Raw genomic sequence first — 18,477 nt, forward strand, 5'->3', positions numbered from 1 at the left:
AAAATTGTGCAATGTTTATCACTTTCTCAGTAATGTTTAGATTGGTAGTTTTCAATGGCCAGACTGTGCTATTTACAAATTTTTCACGGCATCTACTCCTACTCTAGCAGAAAGGATACATGGAGTAAGCAAACAGGCTAAGTGTTCCTGTTTACTTGATGTAATATAGGGAAATGTGCTAACTCGACAATTTACTACCTTTTTTTCATTTCATGGCACATATTAACTAGGCTCTAAAATTCTGTGGCACACCAAAAAATATGTTATATTTTTTGCCTATCTGACAAAAAAAAACAACAACAACAAAAAAAAAGGTGTAATTTTGATTCATTCACACCAGATGGGTATTGTTGTATTGTCTGTGGTCATTTTTTTATCTGATAATATAAGGGAAAAGAGGTCAGTGTCCCTGATTAAATAGTTGGGTAGTGTATGTTGTAAAAATTCTTGCATCACACCATTGTGCCTTTTGTGGCACACCTGTTGAAAATGGCTGTACTCAGTGGTTCTCTTCACCTATGCAAAAGTTAGGGCATGTAAGATTAGGATTAAGTAACCATTAAAAAAAAAGGTAACCAGAAATATATTGATGTAAGAGAATGTCAAGGACCAAGAAAGGAGGGGACCTAGTATTATGTGGACTTTGGAATATTTCACTATTTTTAAAACACTCCTTTTCAAAATAGAGGAGTGACCATGCCACACACTGTTCTATTTTTCATGGAGCTTAGCTTCTCCCTTGGAAAGTATTTGATCCAAACAAACCCTCTCAGCTGCTGGGGAAATAAGCCAGCAGTTCTCTAACACCAGCATGGAAGTCAGGCTATGAAACTGCCATTTCTATGAGGGAAACTTCCAATCAAAATTCTTCTGGTTTTGCCCTGGCCGGTTTGGCTGGGTGGTTAGAGTGTTGGCCCATGGACCAAAGGGACGCCAGTTCAATGCCCAATCAAGGACATGTACCTCAGCTGCAGGGCAGGTTCCATCCTCTGCCCAGGTCAGGGAGAGTGTGGGAGGCAACCAGTCGATGTGTCTCTCTCACCTCTCTCACCTCTCTCTCTCTCTCTCTCTCTCTCTCTCTCTCTCTCCCCCTCCCTCCTTCCCTCCATCCCTCCTTCCCTCCCTCCTCTCCTCCCTTTCTTCCCCCCATTCCATTCTCTCTTTAAAGATCAATGGAAAAAATATCCTGGGGTGAGGATTTAAAAAAAAAAAGAAAAGTATTTTTCTGGTTTTGAAGTTCCCAGTCATCAAGTTTTCACTGTACGTCACCAAGAAGCATCTTTTAAAATCTTATTTGTAAAAAAATGTTAACTAAAGTTATACTAGATTAGAATAGTAGCAAAGAGGCTGGGTAAGGTCGAGAAAAAGCTGGTACATTCTCTAATATAAGTTATATTTTAACATATGGCTTCCTTAAAGCTAAGAGTTCCATTGACAAAATCCTCAAAGCAGGTTTTCCATGACAGGTAAACTTTTGGGAAGGAAGGAGGGGAAATAATTCTTCTCAGAGAAGCACAGTTCCTACTCACCATCATAAACACAAAGGAGATGGTCATGAGAAGGGTTGCTATGGATACCACACTCTGACCTGCTGCTATGGCCAGTGCCATAGAACTGGCTGCATAAGCCACCATGGTAAGGGAAAACATCATGATGAAGAAGGCCTCCACCTTCGGTTTCAATCCTGAGGAAGGAAAGAGGAGGTTAATCCAACCACCTACGTCACCGTGTATTGGGAATTGTTTATTGTGAAAATATTTTGAGAAACAGTTATCAGAATGAAAAGTTCATCTTCTATCCAACAACTACCCTGAGTCACCAATTTCCTTGCCCCCCATATAACTGTATAGATTGATTCCGTTTTCTTTTTTATACTACTGCATAAGCACTTTACAACATGACACCTGTGCTCCCTGTTGTGCAATTATTACCAATTTCTGAGTGCTGAGGTGGGGGGCTGGAGGCTACACACGTGGCCAGAATTCTACTGCCTTCTCGCTAAGAAGGTAACTTGTCAAGAGAACATGCTTTCTCCCCAGATATCACCTTCCTCACCGTTTGCTGTAACAGTGACAGTGGAGAAACTGGGAGATCAGGATCCCATGACCTCCAGGCGTTTCACTCTCTGAGGGAGTGCTGCCAGGTCTCTGAGACAAACACCACAGAGCTTGGGATTGAGGGTGGGGTTAAATGAAGTTTCACAAAACTACTGTATAGCTATAATGAGGCACTATTACGGGTCATACACTGTATTGTGTATGATATTGGAGCAGCCACCTGAATACTAATCAGGAGCTGAGGATCCAGGTACTATGCCTAATTGTGTATGGCACACCCCTTATTTGTAAAATGTTGGCTTAAACTCAATCAGTGGATCTTTTCCTATAGTGCTTTGTCAAAAAAAAATATATATATACTTGCAAAAAGAAATTAGCGTCCTCTCACATCCAAGACTACAGAAACATAATTTTTACCTTATTGCTTACCTAACAAGAAATATGTTATACAAGTAAATATAACACTTGGTAACATCCTCATTGGTAGTAAATCAGATAGGAGTTTCCCAAAGAAATAAGATGACACTCTGTAGTATCCACTGATATATTCATGCCTAAAAAACAAAAATGCACACCATGCATCCCACTTTAGTTTAAGAAGGCACAGACCGGATGATTAAACCATTTGCTGTCCTGATTTCTGCTGCCAGCAGGGGTCTGACAACTACAGCTTCTCACATCCTCCAGGTTAACCCACCACCTTCACCCAGTCGGCATCAGGCATCATCTCAGGTGCACGCCGCCCCTGAGACCTGGTTCCCAAGAGCTCTGTGCAAGGACCCCTCTTCTCATTCTAGAATTCCCTCTCAATGCCGCCCACTTAGCCCTCAGGACCCCCACTCCAGGTAAACACGTTCTGCCTGTCCTCCCTCTCCTCTCACTCTGGGTTTCCGTGAAAAAGAACTTCAGTAGCTGATCTCAGTGGTCACACAGGCTTTGCTTTCTCCCCACTTCTGACCATGAAGAAGGTGGTGCTGCTATTCTCCACGCTCCCCAAGCAGAGCTTTAGGTCACTAAACCTCCTTTCATTCTCACGATGAAGGAAAACATGGCACTTCTTCCTTCAGTGATCATACCTCCCAACCTGTCAGCTATCAAATCCTGTTTTCTCCCCAATGAAGACCTAGGTCCCTCCTCTTCCAAACATCCTCCTCCGGTGAGTCCAAACTCTTCCACAAACTTTCATTCTTTCCCTCTCTAACAATTCCTTTCCTCCAACTTGTAACTATGGGCAAATCTCTTTCAACTTCTTGCAAAAGATTCTTTTCAGCCTCTATTTCTTGCATTCTCTGTACCACTGCCTTTGCAGCTATACCCTAATCTTTAAACTCCCTTTTCCCTTGCTCTCATGATTTCCCTCCCAGCCCCAGGCTGCTTTTTCTCAATGAACACTGGTAATCCCAGGGACCAATCCGTGGCCAACTTCTGGATGTGACCAGTTTGACCAACAGCCCTGACACTGGACAGCACCCTTCCCGGAACAGAGCCACACTCACATGAAGAGCTTCTTCTCCACCACGAAGAGCTCCACGGCTGTTATGCTGCTGAAACACTGGTTGGTGGTCAGGAAGAAGAGCACCCCAGCTCTGTGGTGAGAGAAGGGGAAGAAAAGCACCGCGTCAATTACACGTTCTTAGGTCATTCCTACCTGCTGAACTGTTTCCTCACATGATAAATGTCAAACAACTGTTCAAGTTAAAACAGTGAGGGAAGGGAAGTGTGAGTCCCCACAAGTCTCTCCCCATCCCACTGTACCACAGTGGTGCCCCAAATTCACAGCCCTGGGTTGCCATGGATTGAACCGTCTTCACCAAATACCTATGTTGAAGCCCTCAAGGTGATGATATTTAAAGGTGGCATCTTTGGAAGGTAATTAAATTTAGATGAAGTCATGGGGGAGGTCCCTCATGACAAGATTAGTGCCCTGAGAAGAAAAGGGGGAGACATCAGCGCTCTCTGTGCCATGCCAGGACTTAGCAGGAAGGCAGAAAGCAAGAAGAGGGCCCTCATCAGAAACTGACCATCCTGGCACCCAAATCTCCAGAATTGTAAGAAATAAGTTTCTGTTGTTTAACCCATCCAGTCTGTGGTTCTTTGTTATGGCAGCCAAGGTGATGATTACCTAGGTCATAAAGTGCTACCACCTTTAATATCAAGTAACAAAAACACAAGTACCATCCTAATGCATGAACAGAGAAATAGTCAAGTAAAGCCTGCAAAAGTTTAAAGCCTCTATTAGCCACTTTTTAAAGCAAAGAAGGAACTAAGACGTGAGGATGCAAAATGGAAGAGTGGAGTGATATCTCTAGCAATACCTCCTTATATACATTCCCCATACAGTCATGAGAAGAACCTTCGTATTATCCTGGACAACCCACTCCATGCTTTCCAATGTGCTCAAAATGAAAGCAAATCTCTCTCAGTAAAATAATTAAGGTCTAAAAAGGAAAGTACTCAGTTTATCTACACTTTGATAAAAATATAAATTTTATGAAAGCATGCCAACACACCTGAAACAGTGTTGGGCTTCCCTGGTATGACCAAACAATTTAATTAACATTAAGGATGCCAATTGAAACTAAGAGAGGAAGTGGCACATTATGTAAATCCAAGGGTACAACCCTAGAAACAAAGAGTCTATAGATACTCATTGTCTTTACCAACAATAATCTCTCTCTCTCTCTCTCTCTCTCTCTCTCTCTCTCTCTCTCTATATATATATATATATATATATATATGTATATATATATATATATAAAAGTCTAAGCAACCAAATGACCAGAATGATCAGTCGCTATTACGCGCACTGACCACCAGGGGGCAGACACTCAATGCAGGAGCTACTCCCTGGTGGTCACTGCGCTCCGACAGTGGGAGCACCCCTCAGCTGACAGACTCTTCCCGGCAGCCCACCGCCCGGTGGCAGCCACTCCCTCAGTAGTCCTGCATGTCCAATCTCTGGAGAACAGGCCAGGCACCGACAGACCAGTGCCACGGCATGATCCCAACAGCGCCACTAGCCTCTTGGAAGTTGGCCTCAGGTACTGCGGCCACTTCCCCTCCCTAGACACTCTGCAAGGAAGAAAGGATATAAAAGCAGCTGCCAGGTGACTCCCAACAACCAGCACAAACGTCAGCAGGACGGATCCAGATTCCCGGCCAGCAGAGACGTCCCACCGCCCACCTGGAGGGCCAATAGCATCCTGCCCCCCACCCCCCACCCCTCTTGGGAACCAAGCCGTGCATGAATTTCATGCACCAGGCCTCTAGTAATGATAATAGAGAACAGAACTTAGGCAACAGTCTGATTTCAAAGTAAGTGTTTATACAATAATGAATAAATGGGAAATCACCAGGCCCGTACACAAGCAGCTATGCAACATTTTAGAATTAAAAACAAACAAACAAAAAAACACCTAATATCAAAGGAAAAGCTAATATCAGAAACATGGGACATGGCAACATTCTGGTCAATTTGTTAATCAAACAACACAATAATGTCAATAATGAGTCTGCACTAGCAGATAGTGAAATTCCTATTAAATCATAAGATAATTTATTTTATAGTAAAAAGTTTTTATTTTTAAAGAATTTACTGTATTCTGATTCTGCCTCTGGACTTTTCCAGCCTGTTGTCCCACCCCAGATCCTGAAAGAGCGGCAGCCACCAGCCAGATTTCCAGCTTCCAGTTGGCCCTGCAACCCACTATCTAGATTGGCATGTGCCAATAATTGATCTATCCTGCTGCTCTTTCTCCTGATTAATAAAGGTAGTAGTCAAGGGGAGATTGCTGATAGCAACCAAGACTTCAGTTCAGTCCTGAACGGGTTTTTCCAACAATTGCAACTGAGTTTTATTTCAGTCCCTAGTTTTGTTGTGCCACTAAAAATGTAGACAAACCATGAAACAGCTAAAGCTCTCCTTTATTTATCTGGATTCTTCTTCTAAGATCTTCCATGGCTAGAATTGCAGTGCCTCTTTAAATTACAGTTAAGGACAGGTATCCAAATGCTTTTTTCCAAGTGCTTCCCACTGCACAACACAAAAGGTGCAGAGACCCCGATCCTGTGATCAGTTAAAATATGGCATCTGTAAAGGCACAAGCCATTAACTACAAGCCAGTCTGGAAACTGCAGGTAAGAGCACAGCCCTCAGGAAAGGGTAGAGAAAACAATGGCATAGCTCTGAAGAGGAGCTGCCATAATAATCTCATTGTAGAATGACACTATCTGATTCCATCCAGGAAATATATTTTTTTATTTGAGTGAGAAATTTTTATGCTTTTTCTTACTTGCATAAACAATCACCCTTTTCTAGACATCAGCATACATTCTACTAAAGCCATTGAAACTTGCGGCAATAGCAAAATGGGGAGACCACCACCCACCCCTCTGGGCAGGAGAGTGACCTGAGACCATGGGTAGAAAGCAGGGAGCACAGTGCCTGACACAAGGCAGCTCTCGATACCCAAAGCACAGGGGACTCTGCTGTCTGCAACTCGCTGAGCACCTGTACTCACACATGTCATGAGCCCATTGCAAAGTCTTATCATGAAACAATATTTTTAAGGGCACAATGTGACTGGAACTCAGAAAGGTAAACTGAGTAAGTGCTAAGCATGTACCACAACCACACACATGAAGAGCCTAATATCCAAGTAAAAACCAATTTAAAAAGTAAAAGCTAATTTCAGGAGCATGGGACCTGACAATAATTCAGATCAATTTGTTACTTTTTGTTAAATATTTTAATGTATTCTAATTCTTTTCTGGTAGTACTCCATATTACATCAAATAAAAAAAAATAGAATGGACATTAACTCAGACAGCAAAACTAAAAAATGGATAAATGCCGGGGTCCAGCCCCAGCAGTTCAGGGGTTCCCAAAGGTGTGGACGGAGTCCGCGAAGAATGTTTTACACCGAGACAGCGTTCAGGACTCTCTAGCTCCGTGGATCTTCCTGTGCCTGGCTGAGACCACAAAGAAAGATCCCCAGGCAAACTGAGCCTTAATTTTTATAGTCAGAGGTAAACAAGGTAGTGGTTACCAAAGTTACACTGTTCTTGTGAGTTTCACTTGTTTACACTGTTCTTGTGAGTTTCACTTGTTTTTGTTCTTGCTGCACTTCCCTCAGCCCATTAGCTTCCCAGGTAAGATCTAGGGAGCCTCATAAAGTCAAGCCTAATTATGCTTAAGAGGACTGTGCCCTCTAAGCTGGGACTTGTTTGTGACTTTGCCAACAGGTCAGTCCCAGGCTTAACCCTATAGCGGCTCCCCACAGATAAACTGGACTAAGAGAAAATTTAAAACTGTATGTATTAAAGGACACTATCAACAGATAACCAACAGAATGGGAGACTATATTTACAAATTTATATCCAGGAAGGGTTAATAGCCAGATATATAAAGAACTCTTACAGCTCAACAATAAAAACATTCAATTAAAAAATGGGCAAATGGCTTGAGTAAGCATTTTCCCAAAGAAGACATAGAAAAGGCCAATAACCACATAAAAAGATGCTCAGCATCACTAATCACTAAGGAAATGCAAATCAAAACCACAACGAGATATCAATTCAACCAATTAGGGTGGCTATTATAATGGGGGAGGAGGGGGAATGACAAAAATAAACAACAACAAAATAAAATACACACACACAAAAAAAATAACAAGTGTAGACCTGGTTGGGGAGAAATTGAAACACTTGTGCACTGCTGGTAGAAATTCAAAATAGTGCAGCTGCTACAGAAAAGAGTATGGCAGTTCCTCAAAAAAATTAATAGAATTATGAAATGACCCAATAACTCCACTTCTGGGTATATATCCAAAAGAACTGAAAGCAGAGACTCAAACAGATATTTACTTATACACCCATGTTCACAGTAAAATTCACAACAGCCAAAAGGTAGAAACAGTCCATGTCTCCATGGACAGATACATGAATAAACAAAAGGTGGCGAATAAAACAAGTAAACAAAATATCACAAAGGTATATTATTCAGCCTTTAAAAGGAAGAAATTGTGACACAGGCTACAGCATGGATGAACCGTGAAGATATTCTGCCAAGGGAAATAAGCCAATCACCAAGGACAAATACTGTATGATACACTTATATGAGATATCTACAATCGTCAAATTCACAGACAGAAAGTAAAACGGTGGTTCCCAGGGCTGAAAAGGGGGGTGGTACGGAATTGTGCAATGAGTGCAGAGATTCACTTTGGGAATGTGGAGAAAATGTTCCGGAGTTGGTTGGCGGTGATTGCACAACAATGTGAATGAAATGAATGTCACTGAATTGCACGTCTAAAGCTGGACAAGAGGGTAAACTTTATGTTCTGTATATTTTACCACTATATAGAGAGGAAAATTAAGCCTCCACACAGCTTTCAATTCACTGGCTTATCCTATGTGTCAATTCATCTTGTATTTGTCTGAAAAGCAAATTCGTAATGGAGTTTCATTACCTTGGAATAAGTAATAGCACTTTTTAAAACCAAGATCCAAATGTACTTACCTGTTCTGGATTCCTGTAGGGTCATTTTTTAGATCATAGAAAATGGCACCTATGACCAGTCCCAGGATAATTGTTACGATTACCTTTTCAAAATGAGAAAAAAGTTTCAATTAAAGGTAAAAAACTTAGCACACCATTTATTATTACAAATGTATATGGCTACATAAGCAACTCACTCCATTGAGATAGACACTTTAAATGGCTTGACCAAAATCCTTGGGAAAATATAAAACAGTAGATGCTATTCGACAGCCTTCTAAACTAAAATAAAAATAATATCTGTTGTTGGGGAGACTGAAAGAGAAGGAAGTAGGCTATTGGAAAAGCTAGGTTCCTCTGGGGGCTTCCAGGCACTGCCAGTTCAGGGGCCAATTCAAGCTGCTGGGCCTGGGAATGCCACAGAGACCAGAGAACAGTGCAAGCATCTAGCAAATGGTTCGGGAAGGAAAATAAAATTCAAGTGGCTAAGAGTTCTGGCCTGAACTCTCCACTTTTGTACTAGAGAACATTCATTGTTTTATAATATTTCAAGAGGTTTAAGTGAAAACAGGATATCTTTATTCTTAACATTAAAAGCAAATATAACCTTTAAAGCACACATAGCAACATTTCTAACAATGGGATTTTGCTCAATTAGGAAGTAGGGGTAAGCGGGGAACCGCCTTTCCTACCCAGGGGAGTCTCCATCCTGCATGGAAAAATGCATTGTCACTGTCAACAAGGCCCTCAGCCAGCTTTCTCTGAGGGCACCGAGTGCTTCCATTACCCATTCTCCGGTCACTGCTTCTCCAGCAACCACAGCCCTCAGGGCCCACAGCTCGCAGTGTAGAGCTCAGCTGCTGATTCTTTCCCACTCTTACTACCTTCACTTAGTCCCTTTGATGAGTCCTAAGAAGACTGGATAAACATCACTGCTGTTCTTAAGACTGAGAAAAATGTCTCATAAGGACACTTCTATAAGCAAAGGGTAAAGGGTTTTTTATGATATAATTTACTTGAGGATATTCTACTTATTGTGCTTTAAAATTATATTAAATATAAAAGATAGGAAAGTCATCAAAAGAAAATATCCCAGTAGGTATCTTGAAACCTTCCAAGTAAAAAAACAAAACAAAAAAACACCTCAGTCCTACATCTGTGCAATGCTATCAGACTTGAAGTAACTTGCCAAGCACACTCTAGGTGTGGAGCAAACCAAGTTGGAGAACAGGACCAGGATCTGTGAAGGCTGATTTGTGAAGACCACAGTCTAGAAAGAATATGTTTAGAGATGGCCTTTAAAAATTCCATTGCTAATAAGAAATTTGACTGAACTATTTTACCCTGTCATATTTTTTTAAATATATTTTATTGATTTTTTACAGAGAGGAAGGGAGAGAGATAGTTAGAAACATCGATGAGAGAGAAACATCGATCAGCTGCTTCCTGCACATCTCCCACTGGGGATGTGCTCGCAACCCAGGTACATGCCCTTGACCGTAATCGAACCCGGGACCCTTCAGTTCGCAGGCTGACGTTCTATCCACTGAGCCAAACCGGTTTCGGCAACCCTGGCATATTTTAATTACCCTCAGAAAATACTGTACTTCATGTCAACAGATCATGCTTCCGAAAGAGGTGATGATGACATCATCAACACGTATGCATGAGCATGTATACAAGTCTATAGTTTCACACAGTGCTACTTTAAGAATATTCTGACTTTTAAACTGACCACTCCACATGCTTTGTTTCTTTTGCATTCAAACTTGATATTTTATACTAACAGATTATCAATATTATCATTAGGATGTTTTCTATCTTTTATATTTAATATAATTTTAAAGCATCTACATGATTCATTCTTGAGTTAAGAAAAAGAAAGCAGAGTAAACATGTTGCACTATGAAACACGCAAAGACCCTGTCTGCGTATCTGTGTATCTGGCCTCTATTTTGTATAGAAAAATAAATCCCCCACATGTGTGATTCCATCTTTGTTCAAATGTATTTACCAACATTTCTCAAGGTAAGCTCTGAGGGATGTTCACGGCCAAAACTAATCCAAAGTCAAATATTTAATATGCTTATAGAAATAATGAATCTCCAAGAGATATGGTAATGTTTTTCAAATCGGTTTGATCAGAACAAACTTGGCATATTAAATGAATATTAAATCTTCTTATACAGACAATTTATTCAGTCCAAGAACTTCCAAATACAACCTCTGGTTAAATGTGTCATCAGAGGCAAAGTCTGAATAGTTTAAATGACTAGTTCAAACTTAAGTACAGCTGCAAAACTGCTATAAGATTTATCAGCAGGAGGCCATAAAACATTTTTATAGCTACATATTCAAACACTTAGAGAAGCAAATGACATACATGCAAGTTTAAAACCCAAAACTAGGGGTCAGAGAGCTAATTTCTGTTCAGTCCATGAGATGACAGCAGTTTTTGCCATTTTTAAAAAAATATATTTTTACTAGAGGCCCTATGCACGAAATTTGTGCAAGGGGCTCGGCCTGGCAGCCACGGTGGCTGCCTCGGCCCTCGCAGCCCCGGCTTTGTTGGGAAGGTTAGCATATTATGCTTTTATTATTATAGATTGATTTCAGAGAGGAAGGGAGAGGGGAGAGATAGATAGAAACATCAATGAGAGAGAATCATTGATTGGGTTCCTCCTGCACGCCCCCCACTGGGGATTGAGCCTGAAACCCAGGCACGTGCCCTTGACTGGAATCGAACCCAGGACCCTTTAGTACACAGGCAGATGCTCTATCTGCTGAGCCAAACCAGCGAGAGCTTTACCATTTTTTTAATTGTTAAAGAGAGAAAAATATTTTTGACACATAAAATTTATAGAAAATTCAGATCTCAATATCTACGAATAGTTTAATTGGAGCACAGCCATTCTCACTTGTTTATGAATTATTATGGCTGCTTTCTCCCTAAAATGGCAGTTGACTTCATGACACAAAGACCACATGGCCTGCAAAGCCTAAAACATTCAGTATTTCGTCCTTATAAAAAAGTTTGCCTACTCCTGCCCTAAGCTAAGATTCCAGTATTCACAAATCTGAACAAGAGCTTTACCACACTGCCCCCCCCCCCCGCCCCCCACAATCAGATGCTCAGAGATGCAAGGTTCTATGCTTATTCTATGAGATTGCCAGGGCTCTGAACATTGTTAGAATTTCTTTTGTGGAACTGAGTTCACTGAGGAGGCAAATAGGCTGAGCGTGTGACCTGGAGGTACTAGGCCTGGGGTTTGCCGCTGAAGGGAGCCTAGCACCAGAAGATGCGGAATCATGGTGTAGCAGAAACAGCTCCACACTCCGATCACGCCCTGCCCAGAGCTGCCATATATATGACTTGGACAAGACACCTTAAAAACACTTTTAGAGGCAAGAGAAATTGAAGTTGTTTTCCAAGTAAAAAAAAAAATATGATGCATAAATCACACTAAAGAATGAACTCCATTACAGCGTCTCACTGTTGACCATTGAGTAATCAGGTTGACCTGATTCACCAGACTTGTTTCCAAATGACATCAAATCCACTCTAAAAGAGTAGACATTTACACTTGGTTGATAGTTCACAAAAGTGCTCATGTTCTGACAGAAGTGCGCAAGAACAAAATTGCCTGGAGCAATTAGCAGTACATCTCAGAGAGGGATCGAGGCTCTCGGTATTAATACTTAAAGGGCAACAGTACTGAAGTAGGAAAATTATGATGCATGTGGTAAATAGTCAATAATGGTTCATAACAGCCAGCTATGTGTCATCTGTAGGCAGTCAACAGAAATTCCATAATGGGTAATAAAATTAACAGAAATAGTTATCTAAAATCATTTTCTTAGAGAAAAACTAGAAATACTAGGGTTTTATATGACAGTGGATTTAAGAATAACAAAAACCATAAAGGAGTAATAATCAACAACTATCAACAGCACCAGCCCAAAGACGAAAAGAACATTATTTCATCTTAATAAAGAGAAATTTAATCTGACAATGAATAGCCTTATTTAGCGGAAGTCAAGTCTGCTTACTACCTTTGCATTCATTGCAAAACAATTTAGGTGTCTAGTGCTCTCCTAGAATAGAATCCCTAAATGCAGGTGAGTGATAAGGAACAGCATTTGGCTTTGGCCAGTGTGGCTCAGTTGGTTGAAGTGTTGTCCTGTGAAGTGAAGGGTTGGTGGTTCGATTCCCAGTTAGGGTACATACTCAGGTGGCTATTTCCATTCCTGGTTGACACATCCGGAGGCAACCTATCAATGTTTCTCTCTCATCTCTCTCTCTCTCTCTCTCTCTCTCTCTCTCTCTCTAGACCTCAGGTGAGGATTGAAATATATATATAAATAAAAATAATGAGCAGCGTTCGCACACAGGCTCTCCTCTCAGACAGCGGCGGCCCCTCCCACACTCAGGTGCACTCACTGACATCCAGGTGAAGGCTTCCCTGATCACCTGCTTTAAAATGCAAACCAACCCCTCTCCCCTCTCTCTCCTTCCCCCTCTCCTTTCCTTCTCTTCCTTTCTCCACTTACCTGCTTAGACTTCCTCCATGGCCCACTCTTCCCTCTGCCACGCTATATATTTTATTTCTGTATGAGTTTAACAGCTGTCTCTCCTCAAAAGAAAGTATGCTCCAGGAGCGCAGGAATTTTGTTTTTACCCATTTTGCTCACTACTGTGTACAAGCTCCCAAATGCTGCACATGATCGATCGATAAAAACTTGTTGACTAAATCAGGAAATGAATGTGTGCAGCTACCAGGAAACCACAAATGTGGCTAAACAATTCCTTTACTTCACCATTTTGCGGTGGGGGGGGGGGGGAGCGGAGGGAAGGGGGGTTACAAAGATGACCTCTTATAGCTCGTCTAAATCAACAAAATATCTGAATTAGGTAGTCAAAAAAAAAAACTCTAAAAAAAAAGTTATCCACAGTTAAAAACTTAACTGTGCTTTGTTTATTCTATTGACTATTAAGGAGCGAGGTGGAAGTGTGGGGCAGAAGAAAAGTATAATCTGCAATAGACTATATCAGAATCTAATTCCCCACATGAGTATTTCACAGCATAATTAGAAGAATCTGTCTAGGTTACCTGAGCTATGGAGGCCTGGGGATTACCCAGTAAGTTTTTGAAGGAGCGCTTGGAAATCCATCTGAGTTGATGACAGAAGGAGGTGGCATAGGTGATCTCCTTGAAGGCTACGCTCTTCTTCTTCTGTTTCTGACCCCCTGAGAGTTGATCTAACTCAACTTTCGTTTCTCTGAAGAAGGCGGAGTTGACATAAAACTCAGCTAGTTTTTCTATGAGTGGTTTATCTCTCTTGGAAGGCTCTTCAGTCTCCTTGACTTGGAATAAAAATGGACAGGGAGAAACATTAACAAAATAACTGATTTAGCCCATTTTTCTGGAATCCATTTCTTGGATTTTTCCCTAACACCTTAATTATAAGTTTAAATATAAAAATTATTAGACCTGTCACTGCTTTACACATTAGAAAAACAGTTAATTGCCAGACTACTTTCATAAACTTATAGATAGAGCAAACCCACTGATAACTATAATATTTGTACTCTGTTTTAAAATAAAAATCTTACCACAGAGAGCTATATTTCTTAATATAAAACCTGGTCCTTGCTTTCTACTCTGTGCAAATGCATAAGTAGCTAAGTTTCTTCTTTCAAAACAATGTGTTAAAAATGAGCTTATTTTTTATGAAAACTCCCCTTAGAACTGACACTATCATATCACAGCACTCATGGGCAACAAAATCTGTGTTGACTGATGCTAAAGACTGAATACATGTGTTCCCCCAAAATTTATATGCTGAAACTCTATTCCAAATGTGATGTTATTTGAAGGTGGGGACTTTGAGGAGTGGTTACGTCATGAGGGTGGAGCCCTCCTGAATGAGATTAGTGCCCTTTTAAAAGAGTCCCCTCTCCACTTCCACCAGGCAAGGAGACGGTAGTCCAGCTATTAACCAGGCCCTGGGGCCCCAACAGACAACAATCTCTTAGCACCTGAACTGTGAGAAATAAATGACTATTGTTTAAGCCACCTGGCCTGTGGTATTCTTGTTACAACAGCTCAAATGGATTAAGACAACTGGTATCAGAGAGCATCATTAAATTTATACGTTATATAAATTCACAAAACTACATTTCAATGAGCTGCCATACTGCTGAACTTCAAGCAGTTCAATTAGGCAATAATCTGTGACTCCTGAAAGATTCACATACCTTCACCATCTTCAACCTCTCTGTTTAATACCACAGCAGAGGAGTCTCCATTAATGACATCCAGGAAGAAGTCTGCAGGGTTATTATAGGGCTCACAGTGGTGACCTACAGAAGAAGGCAACCCAGGCAAACAAGAAAAACAATATATATGTTAAAAAAAAAAGCTGCAACTTGGACTAATGCTCCTTAAAACAAGGCAACATGCAATGGCAACTAAAGCACGGCAGGACTGTGCTTGGGAGAAGCCAAGAGTATGTTCTGCTCTCTGGGATCAGCTAGTGACTACCTCAATGCCAGTACCCACTTTAGCAATGACTGCTTCTCCACCTACTGAATTCAGGTCCAAATTATTACCCCCTATGCTGCTATAGTTCCAGCAAAGAGAACAAATCACCAGAGCAGCACTCTCAAGAGGACGTGCCCAGTATGGCACACCTGAACACTTTACCTTCACTTCTTGTGCCTGTTCTTCTGAGCTCCACTTGGCCTATAGTCTTCTCTTAGATTCATCTCCCCTACAATCCCCAACACAAGTATCCTTGATTTTAAGTAACAGAGATTATACAAGAACAATTTTTAAAAGATAGCTAGGGAATATTTAAAACTATAGTTAGGGTCATAGAGCATCATCTACAATAATATCAAATATCTCTAAAATGAAGCAGACTGCATGAGTCATAAAAAAGTAATTATAGCCTGACCAGCATTGCTCAGTGGTTGAGCATCGACATATGAACCAGGAGGTCACAGTTTGATTCCTGGTCAGGGCATAGGCCTGGGTTGCAGGCTCGACCCCCAGTTGTGGGGCAGCCAATCAATGATTCTCTCTCATCATTGATGTTTCTATCTCTCTCTCCCCCTCTCCCTTCCTCTCTGAAATCAATAAAAATATATTTTAAAAAATAAAATAATAATAATAATTATACCTTGTCATCTGAAATAGAACCAGGCAACCCAGAACTGTCAGAAATATTGGTCCATTAAAGTAAGACTCAGAAGTAGTCATTCTATTGACTGGTAAGTCACTCATATCCACTCAAGGACTAAATCTTCAATCAAATGTTACTACAAAATTAAGCAGCATCTCCATAAATCCTCATAAAGGCAGACCAACATCCCATGCGGGGGGAAAATGATACAGCTTGATCTATTATATATATATAGTTAAGAAGACAAATGATTTGGGGGGAAAGGGCGGTATTAGGCCTTTTCAAAAATGTTCAGTTAGACAAATAACTGATTATGAGGCTAACATATTGAACTAGAGCTGGTAAGCAGAACAGTGTAGGCTCAGTAGAAGTAGTCCTACACATACACAAAGTATGCATGCATATTCAAACAGGACAAAAAAGAGACCTAAATGATAAGCCAGCAGTGCAAAATGAAGACAAATTCTAGCACCAAACTGACCAAAGATGGTCTGGAGTGGTGGAAACCATGTTATCTCTACTCAAAGATCAAGCAGCACTCTGACCACCTCTCCGCTCTCTTTCAGGATTCTATTAAGGAAGGATCTCACTGCATGAAAAGGTGACCATACCAGCTGATGCAAAGTATCCCAAGGCCTCCTGAGCAGGCCCATGGAACATCATTTTTCCTGAGGCCAATAAGGTGAGGCTATCAAACAACTTGAAGATGGAATAACGAGGCTGATGAATGGAGAAGATGATGGTTCGTCCATGTTTAGACATCCTAAGGTAAAAGTGAGAAAATAATGAGTCATTCAACATCTGAATCAAAAAAAAGTTATTCCTACCTTTAGCTAATTTCTTCCTGGTTCAACTTGATTTTCTCTTACTAACATCATATCTCATATTATCTCTCTGATAGTTAAGGGATCTATATTCAACCCTGTTATGAAAGACTAAAGTTTCCTTTTTTTCTTTTCTTTCTTTCTTTTTTTTTTTTTTTTTTGGCTATGTACATAGGGTGCTTTATTCTCCAGAGCGATACATGCTACAGTGGGTTGGGCTTGCACCAATGTCCCCATATGTACAGAACGGAGTAAAGTGGGTCTCTGACAAGTCTGATTTGCCTTGATGTGGAAAGGCAGATGGGGAGGATGGAACCAGGGATGTGTTCAGTCCTGTGCTGGTTCCAGTCTGAACTGCAGGGTCTAGACAGCGTCCCAGGTGGTCACTTCCAGGAAGGGGATGCTGCCGGGCTTGGAGGGTCTTCTGTTCCATGTCTTCTCCTGGGCGTCTGTATCTCCCCATCCCAGGCAGTTGCTCCTGGTGCAGGCAGGGTCAATCCAGCCATCCTCCATTTCACCAGCTCTACATGTTCTGGGTTCATGGGACTAGAGCTGCGGTCGCTCAGTGCTATAGCTCCCTCATCTCCCTTACTTTCTAATGATGGGTCTGGCAAATAAAGCCCCAGGGCCTGTATCTGATCCTGGATATCAGCAACTACATCTTCTCTATCCCCTGCTGGTGCCAGCTCCACCTCCTCTGGTTCAGGATCTTGGTTGAGGGGCTGGTAGGAGTAGCCAGCTGGGCCAGTCCTGGTTTCTTCAGGCTTTTCCTCAGGCTCCTCACTGCTCCTAACTCCAGTGCTTTCTGTAGGGCCCTGGTGCAGCCCTAGTTCCTCAGTCTGTTTAGGGAAGATATACTCAGGGCTCGGGGTCTCCCCCTAGAACTACTGCGGCCACCCAGGCAGGGTCCACTCAGAGTCCACAACTGAAGCCCCACCTTCACTCAAGACTAAAGTTTCTTAAAGTGTGTCCCATGAATGATCTAGAATCCACTAGAGCATTAAAACTACAGATTCCTGGACAGTCTTCCCAGACCTATTGGATCTATGGAATCCATATTTTTAACAAGCACCCAGGTAACTTGTAAGTATGTTCCAGTATGACAGCTTATTATGGACTAAATATTAAAACAATGGTTGTATGTCCTTGTTTCTATAGAAATTGGTGTTCATTCTTCTGTCCTAATAGTAAAATTAACATTACTGAATACTTACTATACCTTTTTAAATATTTATAGATAACCTCATCTGAACTTTCACAATATTGTTATGAGACAATAAGGCAGTACTGATAGTACCAATAGTCTTATAAACTTCCTTTTACAGATAAAGTCTAGAGGGTTAAGCAACTGGCCCAAGGTGTCACAATTGATAAGGGGCAGGGCTGGGATTTGTTGGCCCATGGCCAAAACACTGCTAAACAACCTTTACACAGGATTTATTACTTATGTGTCAAAGAAACAAAGGCCAAAAGTACTATTCAAAAACTATCATAAGTAAAAGTATTTTATTAATAGAACTAGAGGCCCGGCACACGAAATTCATACATGGGTATAGTCCCTAGGTCTGGCCTGAGATCAGGGCCATCTTCCCCGGCTGCCAGAAGCCGGCCCGACCCCCCACCCCCACCCCCAGTTCCTTGTTTGCCATCGGGAAATCGGAGCATACTGGCGGGGAGGAGGGACCGAAAGGTTGGCCATTCCTGCCCGCTTACTGGCCCCGCCCCCACCATGGGTCGCCCTCTGTGTGTGGGGTGACCAGCAAGGTGGGAGCCTTAGCCTGGCGCCACCCACCCCCTGCCAGTACCCACCCCTGGTTCCCCATTCGCCATCGGGCGATGGGAGCCTGCCAGCCAAGGGAAGGGACCGAGAGGTGGTCAGTGCGCCTCATAGTAACTGGTTGAGTGGTCA

The 18,477-nt window shown here is 41.7% G+C and overlaps 1 protein-coding gene across 5 annotated transcripts in view; it reads right to left on the reverse strand.

The window, feature by feature from the left end:
• The window catches only part of LOC102417789 (ATP-binding cassette sub-family G member 2), a 140,456-nt gene that overhangs the window by 4,608 nt on the left and 117,371 nt on the right, over nt 1-18,477 (reverse strand). For all 5 annotated transcript variants that reach the window (XM_023750415.1, XM_014452065.2, XM_006084602.3 and 2 more), the window contains exons 7-13: nt 16,356-16,507; nt 14,816-14,920; nt 13,668-13,921; nt 8,578-8,660; nt 3,554-3,643; nt 2,487-2,611; nt 1,530-1,684 (exon numbers count right to left, since the gene is read on the reverse strand). In XM_023750415.1, coding sequence (XP_023606183.1) covers nt 1,530-1,684; nt 2,487-2,611; nt 3,554-3,643; nt 8,578-8,660; nt 13,668-13,921; nt 14,816-14,920; nt 16,356-16,507 — 964 coding nt within the window. The remainder of the gene's footprint in view (nt 1-1,529; nt 1,685-2,486; nt 2,612-3,553; nt 3,644-8,577; nt 8,661-13,667; nt 13,922-14,815; nt 14,921-16,355; nt 16,508-18,477) is intronic.

The sequence above is a fragment of the Myotis lucifugus genome, unplaced genomic scaffold, assembly GCF_000147115.1.
Source record: "Myotis lucifugus unplaced genomic scaffold, Myoluc2.0 scaffold_12, whole genome shotgun sequence".
In the NCBI taxonomy this organism is placed as follows: Eukaryota; Metazoa; Chordata; class Mammalia; order Chiroptera; family Vespertilionidae; genus Myotis; species Myotis lucifugus.